Raw genomic sequence first — 22,012 nt, forward strand, 5'->3', positions numbered from 1 at the left:
CTCTGAAGCAGCAGAATGCGCTGAAGTCCACCGCTGAGATAAAATGTTTACTACTGTACAGTATAGTGCAAAGATCTAGATGCATGTTTCTTCTGTATTATCGGTTCTTATGATTGTTCACAAAGCTCTTGGAGAGTTTTTTTCTTTTTAATAGAACACACAAGCCTTTTTGAAGATCTCTTTCTCCTGATCTTCTCCTAGGATTTTTTTCCCAGGTTAGACCACGACAAGAGAGGGATCTTTGACCATTCCTTTTTGCACAATCTCTCTGGATCACAGAGTCCTGATTCCTCTCTCATGCCCTCTTCTCCTAATCTTACCCCACAGTTTACAAATGGATTTTAGATCTGAGAAGAAGAGCTTTAGATCTTTATTTCTCCTGATATTTCTGAGATTTTACCATTTCATGAACTCTAACAAGGTTTCTAGGTCCTTATGAGAAGGACCTTAGTTTCTCGAAATGAGTTTCCACTTTGATGTTAATGTTTTGATGATGACGGATTCAAAAAAGCAAAAGAAAAAGCAAAAACATCCAAGGTGGTGAGTATTTTTTTTTAGGGAATGCAGACATTCTCATTTGGTTTACTGATAAAGAAAGACAGCCACTGTCAATTAAATCTCATCAAACAGTGACCTATTTTAAACAAATGCATGTGAAAAGCGAGTTCTTAATATGTTAAGCTACCGTGGAGGATTTTTCAAGTCAAAATAAAAACTGTGTGTTTGCCACCTAGTGGGAAGATTTGCAATATGTATTTGATCCCAAAAACAAGTTTGAACTTGTCTGAAAAAACATTAATTACAACCTCCTCCTTCTTACAACTAGTTAATATTGATATTAACTGGAATATGACAAACAAAACGCCACTTGAGACAAAGTGTGACTCCTGACTCAAAGGAATCAGTCGCAGCTGTTTTAGTTTGTGAACTCCGACTGCAGATTTAAAGAAACTGAAAATACAAAACATCCACAACCTGATCCCATTTCTCAAAAACTCAAGCGAACGTGATAAAAATCTCACTTCAAAGACAAACTTGGAGGTATTTCTTTTGTATTTATTTTAAAGTACCACCAATAACAGACACTTGTTTAAACACAAACTAAACGATTATTTCATTATACATTTTTTACACATTGTATCAAGTGTAGAGTCCACACCACAATCACCCTCAAGAGGTAGGAGGCAAAAAGATTAAACTCCACTGACTGCACCCTGAATACTCTGTCCCATTATTCATCTGCATGGCTAAAGTTGAGTTTTTAAAAAAAGTCTGCACTTTGCACCATTTCAAGAAAAAAAAGAGACATCTTCATTTTCACTCTGATAAGAGTTTGATGCAAGTGCGACTGCTGATGAAAGCCCACAGGTTTTAACCTTTGGCCAGAAGCAGGCGTGAGAGTCTCTACAGAACACAGCAAATGTTCCAGCAGCAGGTTTTAAATCAAATAAAATCCAAAAGACCAAAACGAGATCAAGATGTATGATAGTCCTGGAATGTTTGAGGTGATGTAAACACAGAGAGAATGTTCACACAAATGAGGAGGACAAACACAACGTGGGCCAACGATTCTGGGCTAAATGCTTCGGCTACTTTGGTGTAGAGACAAACTGGAGGCTCATTCCTCGAGGGTCCGGAAGGCATTCTGCATGTCCTCCAGCAGCTGGGCATACTCTGCCTTGATCTTAGCTTCTCCATCTTTAACAGGGTCCTGAGGAAGACACACCACAACTTCATGTTTCCCAATGTAGCTCCAAAAATATGTAACAAATCAAACAGAACTGAACGTACCTTGAACTTCATGGAGCTGACCCTGTACAGGATCTCTCCCATGTGCTCCTTGATCATGGCCCAGGTGATCTTGTTGTCGCTCTGAGCCGTGGACTCCACTGCGTGTCGGGCCATGTCGTAGAACGCAATCATGTTTGAGAGGACGCCGACGGTTTTGTAAAAGGGGCAGAACCTGCGTGTGGAGGCCGGAGGAATGTGTGAACCTCATCAGTTATGTAAGAATCGCATGAAGGAAACATTCATAGACTTGTTCCCGCCGTTTCCAAGAAGATCAATTTGTCAGTTTATTTGCGTAGGACAAATCGGCAACAAGGCAGTTCAAAGTGCTTTATATAATAAAAACATTATACGGTCATCAAATATGAAACATCACCAAAATCATCAAGAATAATCATCAAATATATTGGTCAATGTTCCTTTTCTTATTAATCCAAGGAGGGTTTTTACCTTTGATTTGATCAGCATCTGTGCATCATTAGAAGATTTTCATATTTAAAAATAAAAAGTAAGCAACTTTAATCATGTTCAGAAGCACAGAAAAAGTATGGCACTCAATGGAAAAAAGGAAAAAGAACGTGAAATAACTTACTGGGATTAAAGGGTAACAATGATTTACATCATGCAAGTTCAGAAAAGTATTCAACTTGGAAAAAAAGACAATGGTGTGCCACCCCAGGTATGTGCGTGGCAAAATAAGTACCCATAAAAATAAATGAAAGTAGGCGGTCTCACCTGTCGTAGGGGGTGTAGCCATTCTGCTGCAGGAAGTCATCCTTTATGAGCTTAGCTACTTCCAGAGTGATTTTATCAGTCTCAGCGAGAGAAGCCTGCAAACAAAACAAGATCTCGTTACTTTCACACTGTCAGCAGCCATAATTGCACTAAAGGGATTATGTATTGCTTCCTTTGCCACACAAGTTGCAATTCATAAATGACCAACCGTTTTTAATCTGAGATTTGGTCACATGTTCTTCCCTCTCGGTCCTCCTTACCTTGCCTACAAGCTGCACAATTTCAGCCAAGTCCTCCTCCTCCTGCAGGATCTCCTTCGCTTTTGTACGAAGCGGGACAAACTCTGGAAAGTGTTTGTCGTAATATTCATCCAGCGCTCGTGTGTACTTGCTGTAGCTGATTAGCCAGTTTACTGAAGGGAAGTGCTTTCTCTGAGCCAGCTTCTTGTCCAGGCCCCAGAAGACCTGGGAAGAACAAGCAACGTCTCACACAAGTTGAATCAGAAAGAGGAGGAGGATCCACGACTGAGGCACCGTAACCGGCCGCGTACCTGAACTATTCCCAACGTGGCTGAAGTGACTGGATCTGAGAAGTCTCCACCAGGGGGCGACACACTAACAGGAACCACCAAATTAAAACAAGAGTCAGCCTGATGACTGATGCAATGCAGATCAGGACTTTATATCAGCTCAATGAAAACTAGAGGTAAAGATGATCATTATAAACATGATGTCAAACGCTCCTTTTAACAAAATTTCTGATAAAAAAAATTAGTTTCTAGCAATCTAACATAACAACAGAAACATGGACTGACGCTCCAACGATGCTGACGCTGCCTTCTCGCTCTGGGTTTCCCAGGCACTTCACACGTCCAGCGCGCTCGTAGAAGGAAGCCAGCCTGGCGCCCAGATAGGCAGGATAGCCGCTGTCTGCAAGCAGGAGCGTTCACATCGTCAGCGTTTTTAACAGTTCACTAAAGATAGAGGCAATGCTAGATTTTTCCTGGTCTTGGTTATCTATGTCGGACAGAGAGTCTCTGCACATGCAAATTAATAAATACCATATGACCAGTGAACTCACCTGCAGGCATTTCAGCCAGTCTTCCAGAAATTTCTCTCAGCGCCTCGGCCCATCGGGACGTTGAGTCAGCCATCATGCTCACATTGTAGCCCATATCTCTGAAGTACTCAGACAGCGTGATCCCTGCAGAGACGTGAACAATATTATTAAATCTAATGGGTGTTTGGTCTGCTAACCGTGAGCCACAATACACTTTTTAGACAATATCTGTATATTTAAATTATAAAAAAGAAACACACTTACAAGATATCACTATCTGACTTTAAATATTACATTATCCAAAACTGTGCAACTTGGGTCAAGGGTTTCACGTATTTTTCCACAAGCAAAACTTTCTCCTACCGTTCTCCAGACGTAACAATGATCATAACGGTCAAACTCTTCAGTTGATAAGAACATGAGATATGTGTCCAAAAAGTGAAGTCCTTGTCTGTGAGCGCATTTGCAAACTGTGATCTTGCTTGTGAAGTGGTGGCTTCTACCTTCCTGCATGGCCTTTTAGCTCAAGTCGTTAAAGACTTATTTTATTAACGATGAAACTCTCGTACCAGCTTCAAACAAACACTACCTGCACAGGCACTTGTTTTGGAGGCGACATGCACACACCTGTATAGATGGAAGCCTCTCGAGCGGCCACAGGCATGTTGGACGTGTTCGCAACCAGCGCTGTTCTCTTCATGATGCTCTCAACTTTGCCGTCAACTTCCATTGTAAGCTGTTGAGCAAAGGAAACAGTTATGTCGTCTTAACATGACTTAAGTGAGGACATTTCTGATCCACAGCCATCTAAAGGAAACCCAACACGTGTTCTATCATATTTAGTTCCCATTTGCTTTTGGTGATCCAGAGTGTTACTTCATATATCTTGCAGTATTGTGGCCACACAAAAAAAATTAAAAATTAAAAATGTAGATGCTTTTTTCATATTCAACCAAGTGACAGTTTGCTTTTTATTCTTTGTCTGCAGAATCTCAAATTTAAGGCTCAAAAGATAAAAACAATGAAGCAAACAAAAGAAATGCCATAAATGTAGCTACTGAAAACTGAAAGTGGCACATTTTTCTGAGTTTAAGAAGTCTAAAAAGTGTTCCAGTCACATAAATTACACATTAAAATGTAAAAGTTGCTCCACCAACCTCTGGGAAATCCCGCAGCACTTCAGACATTTCATTGCCACGTTCCCCACAGCCCACATAGATGATGACGTCACTGTTGGAGTACTTTGACAGCGACTGCGAGATCACGGTCTTTCCGCACCCGAAGGCTCCAGGGATAGCAGTGGTGCCACCTTGTACACATCTATGAAAAGTAAGAATCATGCAGGTGTAAACAGTTGACAAATAAATATTTATATAACTAATTAATGTGATTAATTGTGACATAAATCAATATCCAAAGAAGCTCTCACGGGAAAAGGGCATCAAGAACTCTCTGTCCAGTCAGCAGTGGATGATTGGCAGGTAGTTTCTCTGTTACCGGCCGAATTTGTCGTACTGGCCACACCTGGACCATAGTAAACTTCTCCTTTACTCCTTCGAATTCAAGCTCCAAAACAACATCCTACATGCATAAAAAGAAGATCAAATTGAAACAAATACATCATTTATTTCAAAAGCTCTGAAGCGCATTCAGCTTTATGAGCAGCACTCACAGAAAGGTCGTAGTTCCCAGGTGGAGCCAGGTAGGTGACAGTGCCTCTGTTTCGAGGTGGAAGCAGGAGTTTGTGCTTAATTAAGGAGTTTTCAAACACAGTCCCGTAAATATCTCCGCCTGTGATGTGACTGCCAACCTATAGCCAGGAAAAATTTTTTTAAAAATGAGTCAGACTAGTTGAGAAATAGTCATTAAATCCAAAGTAGTACTGGGAAGATTTCCCACCCGAAGGCTCTGGCCGGGAGAAAACTCCCATTTGATGTCTCTGTTAAGAGCGCCGATATTTACTCCTCGCGGGATGTAGATACTTTGGGTCAGATCATTAATGTCTTTTAGAGGACGTTGGATACCGTCAAAGATGGAGCCCATGATTCCCGGCCCCAGCTCTACGGAAAGGGGTTTCCCCGTTCGGAGGACGGGGTCACCGACGGACACACCAGCTGGAGCATGGAGTTAAAGAAAAAACAAAACAAAAACACACCCACAAAGCCAAGGTGATCACAAAAGCTGTAAACAGACCAGTGAAATTTAATATAATAAGAGGTTTTGTGGCAGTAGAAAGGATACAGGTCTCTTCATACACCTGGATGGTCGCCATGTCACCCTCTAAACGGATGATTTCTCCAACCAGCTCGCTGTGGCCGACACGAACCAGCTCATACATGGCAGCTCCAGCCATGGCAGTGGCCGTCACCACTGTCAGTTGCAGAAGCAGGAATGAAAAATCAAAAAATATTCACAAAAGAACAAAAAATAATAAAAAATAAAAAAAATTCTATTTCTACGTCTACCAGGATTCCCGCTTAAGTTTTTATATTTAAACTTAAACACAAAAACTTAAACTAATCCAACTGATCACTGGATTAAAATCCAACAGTTTTATGGTCATATTAAAAGGGATTATTTAAGCCTGGTTATTATATTTGCTTTTGATAAATAACTTGTAGCAGAATTATTAGACAAAACACAGCTACTCTTTATGACACCATTGTAATCGTGTTTGGAAAACTGGGCAGACCTGGTCCTGAAACTCCATGAACATAGCCGAACTGGCTTTCTCTCTCCTCATCCTGGATCTTAGGAAGCTTTGACGTGTCCATGGTTTAATTTACGTCCTGCAAAGAAACCCGGGGAGGTCAAGAGATGACAAAGTTTATTTAATATGACACACTCAGACAGACAACACCTTTACATCATTTAAAAGATGGTAAAGAAAGTCATGCTAAGTACGGGGAGGCTGAAGTCACACAGTATCTGATCACTTGTTTCATTTTTTTTTTTTTTTGACTCATAGTACAGAATAGCAGAAGGATTGAACAGCTAAACTTCTGGAGTGTCTGAAAAATGAATAAACAAGTTAAGCAGATCACAAACTAGCCTTAAAGGACAGATGGCTGTCTCATGTTTTGACTTGAAAGCTGATTTGTGCGTGAACGAGTCAGGTGACAAGCTAGCAGAGTCCCGAGACTCATCACAGTCACAGATACTCAGATAAAACTAATTTAAACAGCGCTGGGGTACCACATCACACAACGCTTGACGAAAGACAAACATATCTGTGAAACTCTCACCAAATAACGTCAACATGAGAATGTTACCTTAAACTGATATGAAGTTGTGCCCAGGTTTGTCTCTGCTGTCGCAAGATAAGGAGGAGCTTCCCTGTGCTAATCACCTGCAAAGCACCGGGCTGTCACGGGAAGAAAACGTCTCCATTTTGGCTCAAGCAGCTTCGTATTTCCTCCAATAGTGCTGGCTGCGTCTTGAGCCAATATGGCGTCTGAAGATAAACAGTTTCCCACCCTGTGCAGTTCCGTCTGTCCACTCACGTTTCACAGACGCATTACTGACCTCTGCTGGACAGAAGTGAAAACGCACATAACTTACAGTGCCTGTAAATGATATTCAATAAAAATAAAAAATAAAAAGTAATGAGCTGAAGAACAGAATTAAAAAACAACAACAAAAAATCAAGAAAGATGTGCATTTAAAAGATGTAATATTAATTTAAGGACGTGGTGAAAAGGTTTTGGATTGATGATGAGAAGGTGACATACAAATAGCATAAAACATAAAAAAAAAGATTTAAAAATCCTGTTAAGTGTTAAAACTACATAGAAAGAGAAACAAAATAAAATTTACATTCATTAAAAATGGCTAGTGTAAAAATGAACCATTATCTGAGTGAGATACATAATAATAATAATAATAATAATAATAATAATAATAATAATAATAATAATAATCAATATAAAGCTGCTTAACTGTTGGGAGGGCCAAAAAAGAGAGAAAAGGGTAGAGAAAGATGAAGTGAAGGACAAGAAATTCTCATAAACACGTTTATAAAATATTTATTGGTATTTAATAATTTTTCCAAAACACTTCAGAACAAACATGCACAGAAACATTTAATGGAGCGTTATATTTTATACATACAATAATGAACATATAAACACCTATTTCTGTAAAATTTAGATGGATTTGATCACACACACACTTAAACTTGTAACATCGACAGCGCCTCTAGTCTGTACAAGTGTTCAGTTTCCTGTTACCAAGGCTGCGGCACAGAAAGAGACCATGACACCTTAGAATGGACATAGATGACAGCCAGCCATGGCATGTATTATTTATATTGGTGTTTACTTTCCTGTTGAGGATTTTCAGGATTTATTTAGTTAAAAAAATGGGTCTGATGATTATAAACTTATAATTCTCATTGATAAGATAAGCTTTTCCTTTTTTTCGGTTTTGATTTAGAAGACATTGGAATAAAAGACAAACATAAAATTTTTTTTAGCTATAAATCACACATAATTTTGTCTTTTACATGCAGAAGACGTAAATATTCATCTAATTCATGCATTTTGCTAGAGGTGCAAAATAAGCACGTGAGATAAATGGCTCTGTCTACACACTAGATGGAGCCAAACAAGTTCAAGCACAATTCAGTTTCCTTTTTTAGAGGCTTCCCAAAAAGTACATATAAATCACATGCTTCAGCTTATGCAAGGTCAGTCTGACCAGTCATTTTCTTCAAACTCAGAATCATCCTCGGAGTCACTGTATTCAACTGCAATGCGTCGGGACAGGATGGTGGCCACATCGTTCCCCACGGGCTCCCTCTTGTTCTGCTGCTCTTGCTGCTCTTGAACTTTCTTCAGCTGGATGCCTAACAATAGAAGAAAACATTAGCACACCTTAAATCAGCAAACCTCTTTCACAAAATGACATCAGAGAAGCCATGCTCACCCATCCGAATGGCTGACAGCAGATCACTTCTGGCATCTTTAACCGGTTTGGTTTCATTGCGTCTTGGTGGGTGTGAGGGCGCGGCTGGGGGAGGCAGAGGTGGAGGAGGGGGACCCGGAGGTGGAGGCGCCATATGTGGCCCCGGAGGAGGCACCGGCGGCAGTGGGTAACCTGGTCCGATGTGCACAGCTCCACTATTCAGGGGTGGTGGTGGAAAGCCAAATGCAGTCTGGGAGGATGGGATGGGTGGTGGGCCTTGGGGGGGAGGAGGAGGAGGAATGGAGCTGTTCAAAGGTAAGAAGATTAAGATTAGAGCCACAAACCTCAGCAATATGAAGTTACATTTTGAAACTAGCTTATTTTGGGGGCAAAGAGTACAATCACATACACTCTTTGCGGGCATGAACGTCATATTAATTTGGGGCTTTAAACTAGTTTATTTAAATAATTTTTTCAGAGTTGTATGATAATTCAAAATACAACGTGGGTGATTTTTATAACTAAATTGGGCAGACATGTATTAATTTATTGTGGAACATTTCTTAAACCCACCAACAAGATATAATTAGATTAGATTTTTTTAACCATTTCTGAGTAAGTTTATTTAATCTGGTTTATTTCCACTCCTTTCATTTTCAAGCTATTCCAGAAGCTTGTTGTTAAGCTAATTTATTTTTATGTGCACTGTGTCTAGATTTTAATTATCCAGCCACTCATCTGAGCTGCTCTTTGCAGGATCCCCAACTTGTCACCCTTAGATGAAAAGGAATTGGTTCAGTTGTTTAAAAACAACCCAGGTAATGATAACTCAAGCCTATCATTACCTGAACACAAGAGTCACTATTGAAACGTTTGAAACTTTTGGTCAACATAGATTTAGACGTTATTGGTGAAAAAAAAAAAGCTCCCACTCGAAAATCTACACTTTGAAAGTTAGCTGGCATTTGCACCTGCCCACATGAATAAGTTAAATATTTGCTCAAAAACAGTTTCTTTGTCAAAAGCGTTGAAGACTGAGCCGACTGACCACAATGACAAAAAGGAATCAAGTGAAGCATTAAAATGTAAAATGCTTCACCAGCAGTAAAGCAAGGAGTTGGCAGTAACATGCTGAGGGTCTGTTACATTTCCAGTTGTAGTGGTGCATTGCAAGAATATTGAAGGAGAAGAATGACATGTGGTGAGTTAACCTCAACTCAACAGCTAAACTGAGAAATCTGCACCCAAATCGATGTTTTATAAAATATCAAACACACATCCAAACAAATTTAAGAATGGACATGGCATGCAAACATTAAACTTTTGCATCGGCCCTGATTTCAACTTGACATGTTTGTAGTAGTTTTGCACACTACCACAAAACTCTGTAGGATGAATTCATCCACCACAAAAACCTGCCAGGACACGACAGAACAACGTGAAAATATGAGCTGGAAATAATGTGTTTTCACTTTCACCTACTCCTTTCCAAACATTTTGTTTTGCATGTCTGATCAATTTTGTTAATCTGACATCCAACAAATTAATCTGACATTCCTGCTGATGATGCGTCTAGCTCCTGAACAGCACAACACGTACGTGCAGTCTGCAGCCAGACATGCAGAACCGTTTAATCTGTCTGCAATGCGGGGCTCTGCTGCAGCATAAGTTGCTCTCTTGTAGTTGACATCGATGCTGTGGTATTCGTGCTCCACAGGTGGTGAGGGATGTGCGTTTCCTGGGATGTAATCATGGGACCTGGCATAGTTGCAAACAGCGTGAGCAGGTACTGGAGGGATTGGGTAGTCCAGAAGGTCAGGCCTGGATAAACAATGACAGTGAGGGAGATTAAGATGCAGATGCCTTTGCATATCCAGATGGTCCCTCTTTTTTTCCCAAAAAAATGCCATATCACAAGTACAAAACAGAAGGGATGAAAAAAGCAAACATGCTGTGTAGAGGATGTTTGTTGAAAAGTATCCAGTTTCACTCTGCATTTCTGGAATTTTTCACTCATAAATTAAGTGAAAATTTATTTTAAATCCTACAACGTAAACATGAATGGGTTTTTTTTTTGGAATGGATTTAAGTGATAATGAACATTTAGAATAGTTAAAACTAAGCCTGTCACATAAAAGCAATAAATTATCATGATAAATTGAATACTGCTCAATAATTTTCCATTTGCATGACTGTTAGTCTCATTTCTGTCAATCTTTCTATCAAAGACTGGACGACAAAAGGTTTCAGTCTGGTGCGTTCCCTTTTTTTGAACATCAATTTGGTTTACAGAGTCTTTAGTATCCACTTCATTTGTTGCTTCAAGTGTTTTATTTATTCTGGATATTTAAAATGTGACAATGGTGTAATAGTTTCCAGCTATTTTTTTTTCAAGGTGATATTTTATAGAATATATATGTATACATATTATCTCCTTTGAAGGATATAATCCCAAAAAAAATCACTGAATAAATCTGGTGAAATCCCTACACAAAAGAAACAAGATTGAAAACCCATCCTACATGAGGTGCTGTATTAAATACAGATCTGATTATGATGAGGGATTTATTGCATGGGTTCAGAAGCCTTTCGAAAACATTTAATTTGTGCAAATACAAAATAAAGGAAAGGATTGACTGAAAGAAATCAAAACTGGTTTTCATGCGTGTATTTAAGGTAACAGTGCATAAATGTTTATATCACCAGATATAATAAAAAAACCTCTTTTTTTTCAGGATGAAAAACATCGTTTGTCATTTATAAAAAGCCTCTGCAACAAGAAACATTTGGCACAATGTAAAATGAAGTAAAATGCAACCGTGAATTTGATTTTTCACACTTGCAGCATCTCGTCTCCTGAATTATTTCAAATGCGTTGCATCAAACTGAAAGGATTCGGAAAGAAAGGAAAATAACAGTTTGAGTTTCAAAAGTTAAATGTACTGTTCTTTAAACTATAACGTCAACAAATCTGCATCTTTATCTGTAAAAAAGTAAAATTACACCGCACAGAAAACTGAACACAACCAACATTGAAATAATGTAAGAAGATGAAAAAAATCCTTTTAAAAAAAAAAAAATCACAAACTTGTTTGAAAAATGGAAGGAAAGGGGAACCCTTGCCTGCCATCAGGAGAGAGAGAGCCTTCTGACGATGCTCCCCGTCGAAGGGTTTTTGGATGGCGGTGATCTGGACGGAGCTCTTTATCAAAAGCCATAATGTTCCACTCTTGTCTGCGGTTTCGCGCCTTCCTCACCTTCTTCACCTCCCGCTGGAGGGTGCTGCTCTCCATGCTCCTCTTCTGTTCCTTTGAAAGAGTAATTTAAAGACAAAGGAGTGAATATTTCCTCAAAACGTAAAACACATGAACAGAGCTCTAAATGCTGTTACCCGTTGTCTCCGCCTTTCTTTCCTCTTGTCCTCGGTGTCCTGAAGCATCTTCTCCTTCCAAAGATCAAAAAAGTACGACGGGTCCGAGTAGAATTTCATTGCGTCGGTGGAGTCCTCCCTGTATTGTATCGAATAAAACAGTTTGCAAAGACTGAAAATATAAAGTGAAAGTGACGGTTGGCGTGGAACACGTGCAGAACCTGTAAGCCGTGAGGGCACCAAGAAGGGGAGGCCTGTCACAGCCCTCATACATTTCAGCAACAGAGCTGGGAGTGCTGCCTTTGGACAAAACCTCCTGGTCCTGGACCGCAGCGCCTCGATAGGCCTTCCTCATGTTTATGTCCTGGAGGGACACTGTGGAGCAGCAAGAGCAGAGGTAGAAGTCTGTTAAAAATCAGCGACAGTAGGAAAAAGCATAGGTTTTCAGTGAACTGACCTTCCTCCACGCTGGAGTCCAGTTGGGTGACTTTGACTGCCAAGCGGTCAATACGGTCCTGCAGAGAGTTTGCACGACTGTAAAATGTGTTGGCCTCGTTAAAAAGCTCCCCAAACACGTTTTCTGCATGCTTACCTGCAACAGAAACACAAGGAAGGGAAAAAGGTATTGAGTTACTTCTTATGCAAACTGTGTCATGCTCTGTGGGCTGTTTGCATGCTGCCACTACCACAGCACCGATCCACTTAGTGTGAAAGCTATCCTTAGACTGTCAGTGTTTAGGTCCCCACCCACCTACTCTCCATCTTATCTGCCTGTTGGACAGAGCTTTACGGTAAGCTGTAAGCCTGAGTTACTTCACTTAATCCACACACACAGAAACACACACACACACACACACGCACACACACGCACGCACACACACTGTGATCAGGCAAGCCATGGACCAGATGTCCATGAGAGAATTTGCCCCGTCTAAATATTTCTTTCTTAATCCGTCATATTGCAAAGGGGCAACCCTCACAGCAGAAAAATGTCCCTGCTACCAGAATTGGGTGATGACTAGTTACAATATTGTCACTACGTCGTACTTTTTACTTTTACTTGAAGATTTTGTTGCTCTTACTTGAGAGACGTTTGTGGATTCTCTACCCACTGAATGAAAAAGAAACACGTTTTAACCAAAAATGCACCAGACACAGACACACACCTGCAGTTTTTGTTAAAATTTCCTAAGGTTTTTTTTTTTTTTTTTAGGAAGAAACTGATTTAGAAAACAATTCATGTCCACTTAACTTTGTACTTTGGTCTGTTTGATTATGTAATTTTGAAATATTAAATGATTGATAATTTGATCAGTTACTCTGTACTTTAGTAGACTTTTTACCAAATACTTTTTAACTCTTACTTGATAAATTTCTTGGGTGGCTACTTTTTACTTTTACTCTAATAAAAAGTAGCCACCAGCCAGGTGGCGCTAGCCTTACTTGATGATAATTTTTGTGTACTCCGCCCATCTCTGTCTGCTACATACTCTGGGTTACATCCAATACGAGTCATCAGTGTCCATTACTAGATAAAAACCGTCAAGCCCTCCAGCAAATTTCATTTTGCATCCTGTTGGTCGACAGTCTGATTTTCTGCATTTTTAGCTTTCATTGCCACTCAGAGCAATGCATATAAACACAGGAAGATGGTACATTACGTGTGGGGTATGACCTATAATGTATGTAGTTTTCCTGTTTTGTGTGTTTGGAACTTGTATGCAAACATATAACATTAAAGACAAACTTGATTAGAAGTTCCAGGTTGTGTTTCTGAGACATAAACAATCCTGGAAATCCACTAATTCAAGGTCAAGATGGCCTCTGAACATATATTGTTAGCATCTGGGATCTTACTCAGACAGCTGAGCTGACGGATGATGGCAGACAGCGAGTTATTTGTCACACATTCCAGCTCGTTGCCAATCCCATCAGGCACTGCACCTTGGCACAGGTGACGAGGGTCGATGTTTCTCTTGATCAGAGGCATGACCCCTTCTCACATCTCGACGACTGCCTGGTGGGGATGGAAAGGAGGGAAAAGTCAGCTCTCCAGACAAAAACCTGCGGAGGAGGTTTTGTATTTATAACATCTATGTTCTTTGTGGAAAAAAAAAAACAAAAAGTGTTTTGGCACAATTTGCTTTTTTTTTCAGTAAAACAATAATTACTTATTGTATATGCAGCTTGTAAATTCACCCAATGAAACGATTCATTTGTAAACAAAAGTAAGTAAGATAATGTAAGTAAATCGACCTTGAAACTATGTAAGTCAGATGTTTAAAACACGAATTCATCCAAGTTTATTCCACATTACCTATAGTTTTTTGCTAGAGATTTAAAGTTTTAATCAACATCCACTGAGTCATTTTGACCCATTAGCCTTGAGAGGGGTCAAAATCAAGGTTAATGATTTTTGACTTATGCAGTTTTGCATATACTGCATAAGTTTAACAACTGCAGTTTGGCTATTGCTTCCTGACAATTAATACATTTTACTTGATGAATGTCAGACAAATATTGTGAATTTGAACACACAAACATTTCTTATATAAGGAATACAAACATGGTGGTTCATAGATGCACCTTGAGAAAAATTATCAGTAATAATGCTAATGTTTAAGCAGTTCTCTGAGCTCTTACTGAAAATTCCTCATTTTTAGATTTTTTTTTTAGATTAACAAAAAAATTTAAAGTTTCTTTGTCTTTCCAGATTCAAACAATTATGAATTATTGAAATATAATTTTATGATTTCATAAAAATCTATGGAAGGCAAGACTTTTTTTTTACTTAAAAAAATAAATTTTTATTTTTCTTGTTTGTCCTTAATAAAATAAGGTTGATTAATGCAAGATTTTTTAAAAGAATTTGAAAACATGATTTTTAATATATAAACATGTCAGATTTTACACAGAAAAATATCAATGAACAAACAAACTTCCTTTTTTTCTGAAAATACGTTATGATGATAATATTTGACATATTTTTATGTTTCCATCTTTTTTTTTTCCCTTTTTCTGTTATACTTGCTTTTTATATCTATTCTATTCTATTCTATTCTATTCTATTCTATTCTATTCTAAATAATATAAAATGTCAGCTTGCTTTTTTCTGTTAAGCTTATTTACAAAGCTCCCAAAACTTTCACTCACATTTCTTAAGTGTAGTAGTTATTACATCTCCCTGACTTTCAAAAACACAACTAGCTAACTATTTGAACACTTTTAGTCAAAGGAGCTCTTCAACAACAAGACTTCCTACCGGTGAACTGCTGACATTTGCCTCTATCCTGGAAAAGTATTCTCGATGGGCCAGATTGTGGAGGGCTGTTTATCCTGTTTTCTATCATCAAGCGAGGAAACAACTGTCAGAGGAAGAGCCGTTTCAGCCGAGTCAAAGGAACCATCCAATATGTGAACAGCAATAGTCGTCCTCTGCAGCACAATTCACCAACAATAAATCCCCACGTCCAAATAACAGCATGAGCCAGGAGAGGATTACCCAGTAGATTTACTCCCAGCGTCCAATCACAGGCGTCACGGCTGGCCATGTTGCATCCAGCTTCATTTCAGGATGTATTAGTAGTTTTTATATAGCATAGTAATGCAATCTATGAATTTAAGGGCAGGGAGCAACTCAATATTTTTACATAACACATGAAATGAAGTTGGGATCTACTTGTGGTACTGCTATTATTTCTACTGCTGCATGCAATAGAACTTTGTCATAACCAATTATCCGATTTAACATATAACATACGAAACATAAAAAGGTTTTGACTTCAGTACTTCACATTGTGGGACCTTCAAATCTTTCTGCTGTCTTTGCATGAGCAGCAGGTTGTCGCTCTAATCTGGTCTATTATCATCTCAGTGGGAATGACCTGGATAAATAAAGAAACCAGACACTTTTAGTCTGATTTAGGAGTCTGCCTACATCTGGCTCATGCTATATCCTTCTGTATGTAGGATTTGCAAAACATGACCCTTAAAACCTATTTTAGTTAAGATGGCAAGGACAATTCTTAACTTGAAAAAATAGTTTAGCTGTATATTTTCACCTTTTAAAAAAATAAACCTGCATGTAGTATCTTAATTAAACAAACCTAATCTGAATGTTGAAAGTATCTATTAAATATTAGATAAATGAATTATTTAAAGATAATAAATAACAGCGATACTGAAATTGTCCTTTGCTTTCTATCTTTCTTTCTGTGTTTGTTTCCTTCTTTCTTTTTGTTTTCAATTAGACCTTTTCATTTAATGTAATGCGAGTTTCTAAATTTTACTGACGAACAAAACAAGCACAGACACATTTCAAGTTGAACTGCAGTTGCCATGGCAACATATGGTTACCACTGAAAAACTCCAACTGTTAATTTTTTGGTCCAGTGGTTTACGGGTGAGATAAAGTCAAATATATAAGGAGGTAGGTAATACCTTTTCTATTATTTTTGATATCAAAATGATGTTTTTTCTGATTAATATGTATGTCCATTGACAGGTGGGCCTCGATTAAATTGATTTTGCAGTTTGTGACAATTGTGAATCCGGCAAAAGCTGCTCAAAGATGGACTGCAGTTCAAACGGTGAAACAAGCAGTGTTTTTATTATGTTTGCATGAAATGATGTACTTTTCTTGAATCCTGTAATCCTTTTTAACATTTATAGACGTTTCAGAGGGTAGTTTGAAGAAGCGTTAGTTAATGTTTTAGACTAAACAAGATTTCTACCACAGCACCCCACCTGAAAGATCCGATAATGGAAATGTATCTGGGAAAGGAGAGGAGAATCTCAACACTAAACATACCGTCGGTAGAGTTTTGGACTATGCTGCCAAGTAAGTGCAGAGAGAGTAAACGAGAGCAAAGTAAACTGTTGCATGTCAAAGAAATGGCGCTAATGTGCCTCTCTCTCTTTTGTTCTTGAAAGATTCTCTGACAGGCCGAAATGAGTTCACAGATTACAAAGAAAGGAAAGTAGAGCTGAGGGTAACTGAAAAAAAAACTTCTATTAAAACACAAAATAACCTCAAAAATGAATCAAACAGATAAGCCCAATACAGTAGAAAACATGTGTGGAATGAAATCCAACCTGAACTCTCTGTAATAGGGATTTAAATAAAAGCAAAGTCTTAGCTTTTATGTTATGGAGTCAAAATCAATGTAATGCATAACCTGAAAGATTTATATCAATATCTTGATTCAAGCTAATCAAAATACAAACTTTGTTTCAGCTGGTAAAGATGATGAAATGACAAATTAAACCAATTCCTTGTTTTACCTAAATACACACAAATGATGAAACTGTCTGTGAAAATCTAGACTGGCGGCTTTTGCATTTCTGGATAAATTTTAGTTCCCTCTAATGTAAAACCATGATTTCACAAAGTCTGTAACACACAAAGAGAAAAATAATGTTTTTTTTTTTATGTAGATAGAGAAAAAAAATGTAAGAATTACAAGAACATCTTTGTGAATAGTCATAATTTTGGTCTTAGCTGTTTTGATTATCTCTCACATTTGATGTACTTCAAAGTTTTATAAAATAAATGCATTCGTCACATTCGCATTAAAGCCAGCAAAAACCCCCTTCCCCCTAAAAAAAAAAAAAAAACTCCTAACTGGCCTCAGCAATGATTAAGCCAATCAAGTGTTTTGTTGTTCAATCTAAGCCATTTCTGTATTTCTGCGCCTTCTCCTGCTTGTCATTAAACACATTAAATGCTGATTTTGCTGACATCCACATGTCCTCAGAATGAACTGGCAAACCTTAAGAAAAAGATAAATGACGTTGAGAAACTCATCAGGCCACTGGAGACAGAAGTGAAATGCAATCAACATTTCTGTGAGCGAGAACTGAACCACATGAGGAAGTTCATCACACGAATTGAAAGAAAACCCATTGATGCAAAAAACCTGTGAGTAATAACAAATCTTTTGTTGGTACCATGCAATGTTCTTTCAAGATTTGCAGAAATTGTGACCATTGTTAGTGTTCGACAACAGATTTGAAAATGCCATCAAGTCCAAACAGGAGAGCAGAGGTGCACTGGTGAACCGTTTGGAGGAGGTGATGGCTGCGAAAAGGTAGAGATGAGTAACTTTTACATTTTTATTTTTTATTTTTTAGAATTCTTGCTTTAAACAGATGCAATCTCCCGTGTGTGATTCTAAATCTGGTCTTTCCTCTTTGAAGTGAATTTGAAAGGGTTGAGCATATCCTCAATAGACATAAGTGTTACGCAAACGTGTTGTTCAATCTTGCACCTCAAGAGTGGCAGGAAGCCAAGGAAGCTGAAATATTGAAAGCTAAAGAAGCTAGGAAGGAGCACAGCACCGAGCCTGAAGAAACTGCAGACAGCAAAAGTAAACGTTTTCTTTTTTTTTTTCTTTTTTTTTTTCCACTTGTGCTAATTACCTTCCTTATTGGTGATAAAAACACTAGCGTTCCCAAACTTGTTGTAAATGTGTTATATACGTCTAGTTTTTGTTTTGCAAGTTCAAATGATGCAATCCGCTAAAGTAAAAATATAAATATAAAATAATTACATTTTGAGGTTTCATTATACACACCCAACAAATTTTTAAGACGCACGCCGGAAAACAGTAACCAAAAAAAAAAAAGAGGGATTGGCGCCATCTAGTGGGTATAAAATAAGAACAAAAACTCCTGACAATCGATATAAAACAACTATTTTTTCTCTTCAAGAATAAATGTGTGGATTCTTGTGTAGCTTAATTTTTTTTAGGCTGATTTCAAAACCTGACACAACAATTTTAAATTTTGTTCAGCAGATATTCTCTGGCAAATAACACACTGCTAAATAGACTCGAAAATAGTAGCAAAAAGTATCCCTAAATTCTCCTAAGGGTTAACTTTGCAAGTACATTTGGGAAAATTATTTGTACATATATTGATTTGAAGTCTATATGGATCCCTGAACTAGGAATGAAAATCTCTTCAGACATCAAATGTTCTTCAAGGCTCAAAGTAAAGAACAAAGTACAAACAATGTTGTATTTTCTTTGCCACACAACAAATAAATGTTGTACATCTGATGCTAATTTAGGTGTGGAAGCAGATCCGACATGCAATTCAGATAAAACCCTGCCTTCAGAGTCCACGCCGTCCACGTCACAGACAGACACACAGTAAGTTAACACAGTTAATCAACTTGTTTAAGTTGTTATGAATCTCTGCTTCCACACCTATAAGCTAGAGTATGCAGTCACATTCATCATCGTTGTGAATCAGAAACAACAAAGAAATTAATTATTCAGGGCTTAAAGTAAAGCCTTACTGAGACAAAGTTTTCATATCTGGTACATGCTGTTAATTAAGAAAAGGATATTTGCATAAAAGCAAAATTTAAAGCAGAAAGTGCACAGCAAAATTATATACATTTATTATTAGAATGAATTCAGTATAAGATTGAGTAGTATTCTTCGAATTATATTGCAATATAAAAAGGCAGCTCATTTAAATAAATCCATTATTATCATTAGTGGTAGTAATTAGTGTCAATCAGTAATCGTGAACAAAGTGTTTTAACAATATTATTATTGTAAGGAGTTCTTAAAATGATATAATTTTTAAACATCTAAAAATTAGATGTCTAAATATTAGACATCTAATTTTTAAACATTTTAGAAATTATGGTATTATTATTATGTATTGTGTTTTAAAATCGGAGCATCAAAATTGGAACCAGGAGGAGGCTTAAGTAATATTACCATGTTTTCACAGCATGATCATTAAAATTTTGCCTCACTATCTTTCAAATGGTGAGGCACATTTATAAGCTCCACTTATTTACTATAATTTTTACTGGCTGATTTTTTATTTTATTTCTTTCATCAATTTGATTTCTTTTGCATTTTCAGATCAACAGATTCAGCTGTGCCTGATGACAGCGACGGCGACGGTGACGAGGTCATTTACAACCTAAATCGAAGCTCAAAACAGAAACACTTGCTGTTTTTCATTGTTCAGTGATGCAGTTTGGTTTTCCTCCCCTTCTCTTTGCAGAGGATAGTCGAGATCTACTTCTCTGATCCTTTTGAGGTTGTGGTTTTACCATCGGAGTTAACCGACCAGATCCTTTCTCTGATAGAGAACGCCACTGAAATGGATAAAACACTGGAGCAGACCTTGGAGACCATCAAACTTAAAATGTGAGAATGTGAACGTTTTACTTCAAAGAAGAGGCATAGGACAGTGGCGTGTGGTGACACGTTAATTTAAACCAAATGCCAAGCAGTTGATAGATATGAAAGACACACAACTCCAAAATCTGCCTTCTATTCTATTTGTGAAGGGCAGAGGATGTGAAGAAAATAGCACAGCAAGAAAGCAACTTGGAGAGCAGAATTGAAATGGAAAGGAAGAGAGCCGTGGTGCTCAGAAAGCAGGTTCAGCTCCATAACTCATTAGAAGCAAAAGACGAGGTAAAGAATCAGCATGGGGGGTTTAGAGCGCTGCAAAAAAATAAAATAAAAATGTCCTGTCAATGTCAAGTATAACTCTCTTCTTGTTTATCACAGGATATTCTGTTAGAAGTTCTGAGTAAGAAGGTAACAGAAGTTTACCTTTGCTGCTTCGAAAACCGGCTTACCAAACAAGCAACTTTGGAAAAGCTCTGCCTTGTTGAGCACCGTATGAACCTGTTGCTGCAGCAAATTGAGAAAATCCCTAGAGATATGTTTGAGACACTGTGGGAAATCAAGGATGGAGAGAGGAGAACCAGGTTTGTTTCCCTCACTCTGGGGAAGCATTGTTAAGTCACATTTACGTGCAAATGTCTTCTAAAAACATTTATTTCTCTTGCAATGTTACTACAGCAAGCTTGGATGTTTCTGACTGGGATTTTATTTGATAGAAAAACAAAAGGAGTGTCCATTTTCCGAACACTCTTAACCTCGTATCGTTCCTATCGGGGCTGGTGCTGATCTCCAGTGAATTCCTATCCAGTTAAACCTTAGTTTGAAAGAATTTCAATATCAGGGACGAAAATTTGCCATCTGGGATAAGTGATCTTATTTGTGCACTTTGGTTTACTTTAGTGCTTTAGTTTAACTGTCTGGTTCACCTCTTCATGTTCCAGGGCGCATGAGGAAAAGCTCCGGGAGGAGAGGGAGAGGCAGAGAGAAAAGATGAGCAAGTGCATGAAACGAGCTTCGGGCGAGATCAAGAAAGTTGTGAGTCACTCTAAAATGACAAAAAAAAAAAAACACAAAAAAAACACTGAACTGTCTTATGAGTTTATGTCAGTATAATACGCAATACCAGAATTTATTTAGTGTGTTATATACAATCCATTCAACATAAATATACACGTTGAGAGTTATCTACTGCTCAATAGCTGTCACCAGACAGTTTGTCTTTTGTACAAACATTTCTCAAGCCTTCTAGTTCGACCCAAAACATACATAAGGTCTTATTTCATTCATATTAACTGTAAAAACTAAGCGTTTTTTTTTGTTTGTTTGTTTTTTTCCAGCCTGGAAGAAAGATCATGCAAAGATGGATTCCTCTCAAAAAGAAGGCGCAAGTTACCGATGCGCCGGCTCCTCTTGAGGAAATAGACCCGTACGCTGAGCTCTATATTGACTGTGATTAAAGATTAAACTCCTACTGAACCCTCTCAGAACAAAATGGAACAAATTTGTTTATCTCAATTTTTTTTTGTGTGTGTTCTGACCTGAAAATCAGATATATCTGCCATGGATTCAGAATGAACATGAATATTTAATATTTGGAAAAAATAAAAATAAAATTAAGGAAAAGTTAAGCTGAGAATGTAATGCAATTTTGAATGAAAATGTGTTTAAACTCTGATTATCAGTTATAGCCAAATAGTTTCTTCAAACCTGGAACCCTCTCACTAAATTTGACATGAGATAATTTCGTGGCTGTTTTTGTGGTGTCACTTTAATGTTCTCTGTTGATTGTTCACCGATTGTGAGTGATTTTGTCTCAGGTTTCACCCAACTGAACCCATAAGTTTTCTAATCACCCAACTGTAACATCAAATCAAATCGATTAATTTAAGCAACTAATTTGTCTAGGAGATTGTATAGTTACTTGAGACAAAATGATTTTCTTTTTAACAAAATATTCCCAAGGAGAAGACGTTTCTATGTGAATGTAGGT

The 22,012-nt window shown here is 37.9% G+C and overlaps 3 protein-coding genes across 3 annotated transcripts; 1 reads left to right on the plus strand and 2 right to left on the minus strand.

The window, feature by feature from the left end:
* Window positions 1-1,035: 1,035 nt before the first annotated feature.
* Window positions 1,036-7,044, minus strand: LOC106952452 (V-type proton ATPase catalytic subunit A-like). Its single transcript, XM_015040557.1, has 15 exons — window positions 6,855-7,044; window positions 6,275-6,371; window positions 5,824-5,952; window positions 5,482-5,696; window positions 5,255-5,392; window positions 5,012-5,163; window positions 4,740-4,902; window positions 4,210-4,318; window positions 3,604-3,726; window positions 3,338-3,452; window positions 3,074-3,137; window positions 2,784-2,987; window positions 2,524-2,618; window positions 1,792-1,963; window positions 1,036-1,711 (listed from the first exon to the last, which is right to left on the minus strand). The coding sequence occupies exons 2-15, from the start codon at window positions 6,354-6,356 to the stop codon at window positions 1,619-1,621; spliced, it is 1,854 nt and encodes a 617-aa protein (XP_014896043.1). The 5' UTR covers window positions 6,357-6,371; window positions 6,855-7,044; the 3' UTR covers window positions 1,036-1,618.
* Window positions 7,045-8,080: 1,036 nt separating this feature from the next.
* On the minus strand, window positions 8,081-15,327 carry LOC106952465 (wiskott-Aldrich syndrome protein family member 3-like). The gene is made up of 9 exons (XM_015040584.1): window positions 15,120-15,327; window positions 13,715-13,874; window positions 12,315-12,449; window positions 12,079-12,232; window positions 11,879-11,996; window positions 11,611-11,795; window positions 10,087-10,308; window positions 8,509-8,792; window positions 8,081-8,428 (listed from the first exon to the last, which is right to left on the minus strand). The coding sequence occupies exons 2-9, from the start codon at window positions 13,845-13,847 to the stop codon at window positions 8,271-8,273; spliced, it is 1,389 nt and encodes a 462-aa protein (XP_014896070.1). The 5' UTR covers window positions 13,848-13,874; window positions 15,120-15,327; the 3' UTR covers window positions 8,081-8,270.
* An 888-nt stretch (window positions 15,328-16,215) lies between these two features.
* On the plus strand, window positions 16,216-21,515 carry LOC106952457 (coiled-coil domain-containing protein 37-like). The gene is made up of 14 exons (XM_015040570.1): window positions 16,216-16,288; window positions 16,357-16,446; window positions 16,596-16,697; window positions 16,790-16,848; window positions 17,614-17,777; window positions 17,866-17,946; window positions 18,056-18,225; window positions 18,930-19,011; window positions 19,744-19,792; window positions 19,889-20,034; window positions 20,178-20,307; window positions 20,404-20,606; window positions 20,964-21,057; window positions 21,360-21,515. The coding sequence occupies exons 2-14, from the start codon at window positions 16,428-16,430 to the stop codon at window positions 21,477-21,479; spliced, it is 1,419 nt and encodes a 472-aa protein (XP_014896056.1). The 5' UTR covers window positions 16,216-16,288; window positions 16,357-16,427; the 3' UTR covers window positions 21,480-21,515.
* The last annotated feature ends 497 nt before the right edge of the window (window positions 21,516-22,012 follow it).

This window comes from Poecilia latipinna, unplaced genomic scaffold (assembly GCF_001443285.1).
Source record: "Poecilia latipinna isolate Pla-1442-1.1 unplaced genomic scaffold, P_latipinna-1.0 Scaffold30, whole genome shotgun sequence".
Taxonomy (NCBI): Eukaryota; Metazoa; Chordata; class Actinopteri; order Cyprinodontiformes; family Poeciliidae; genus Poecilia; species Poecilia latipinna.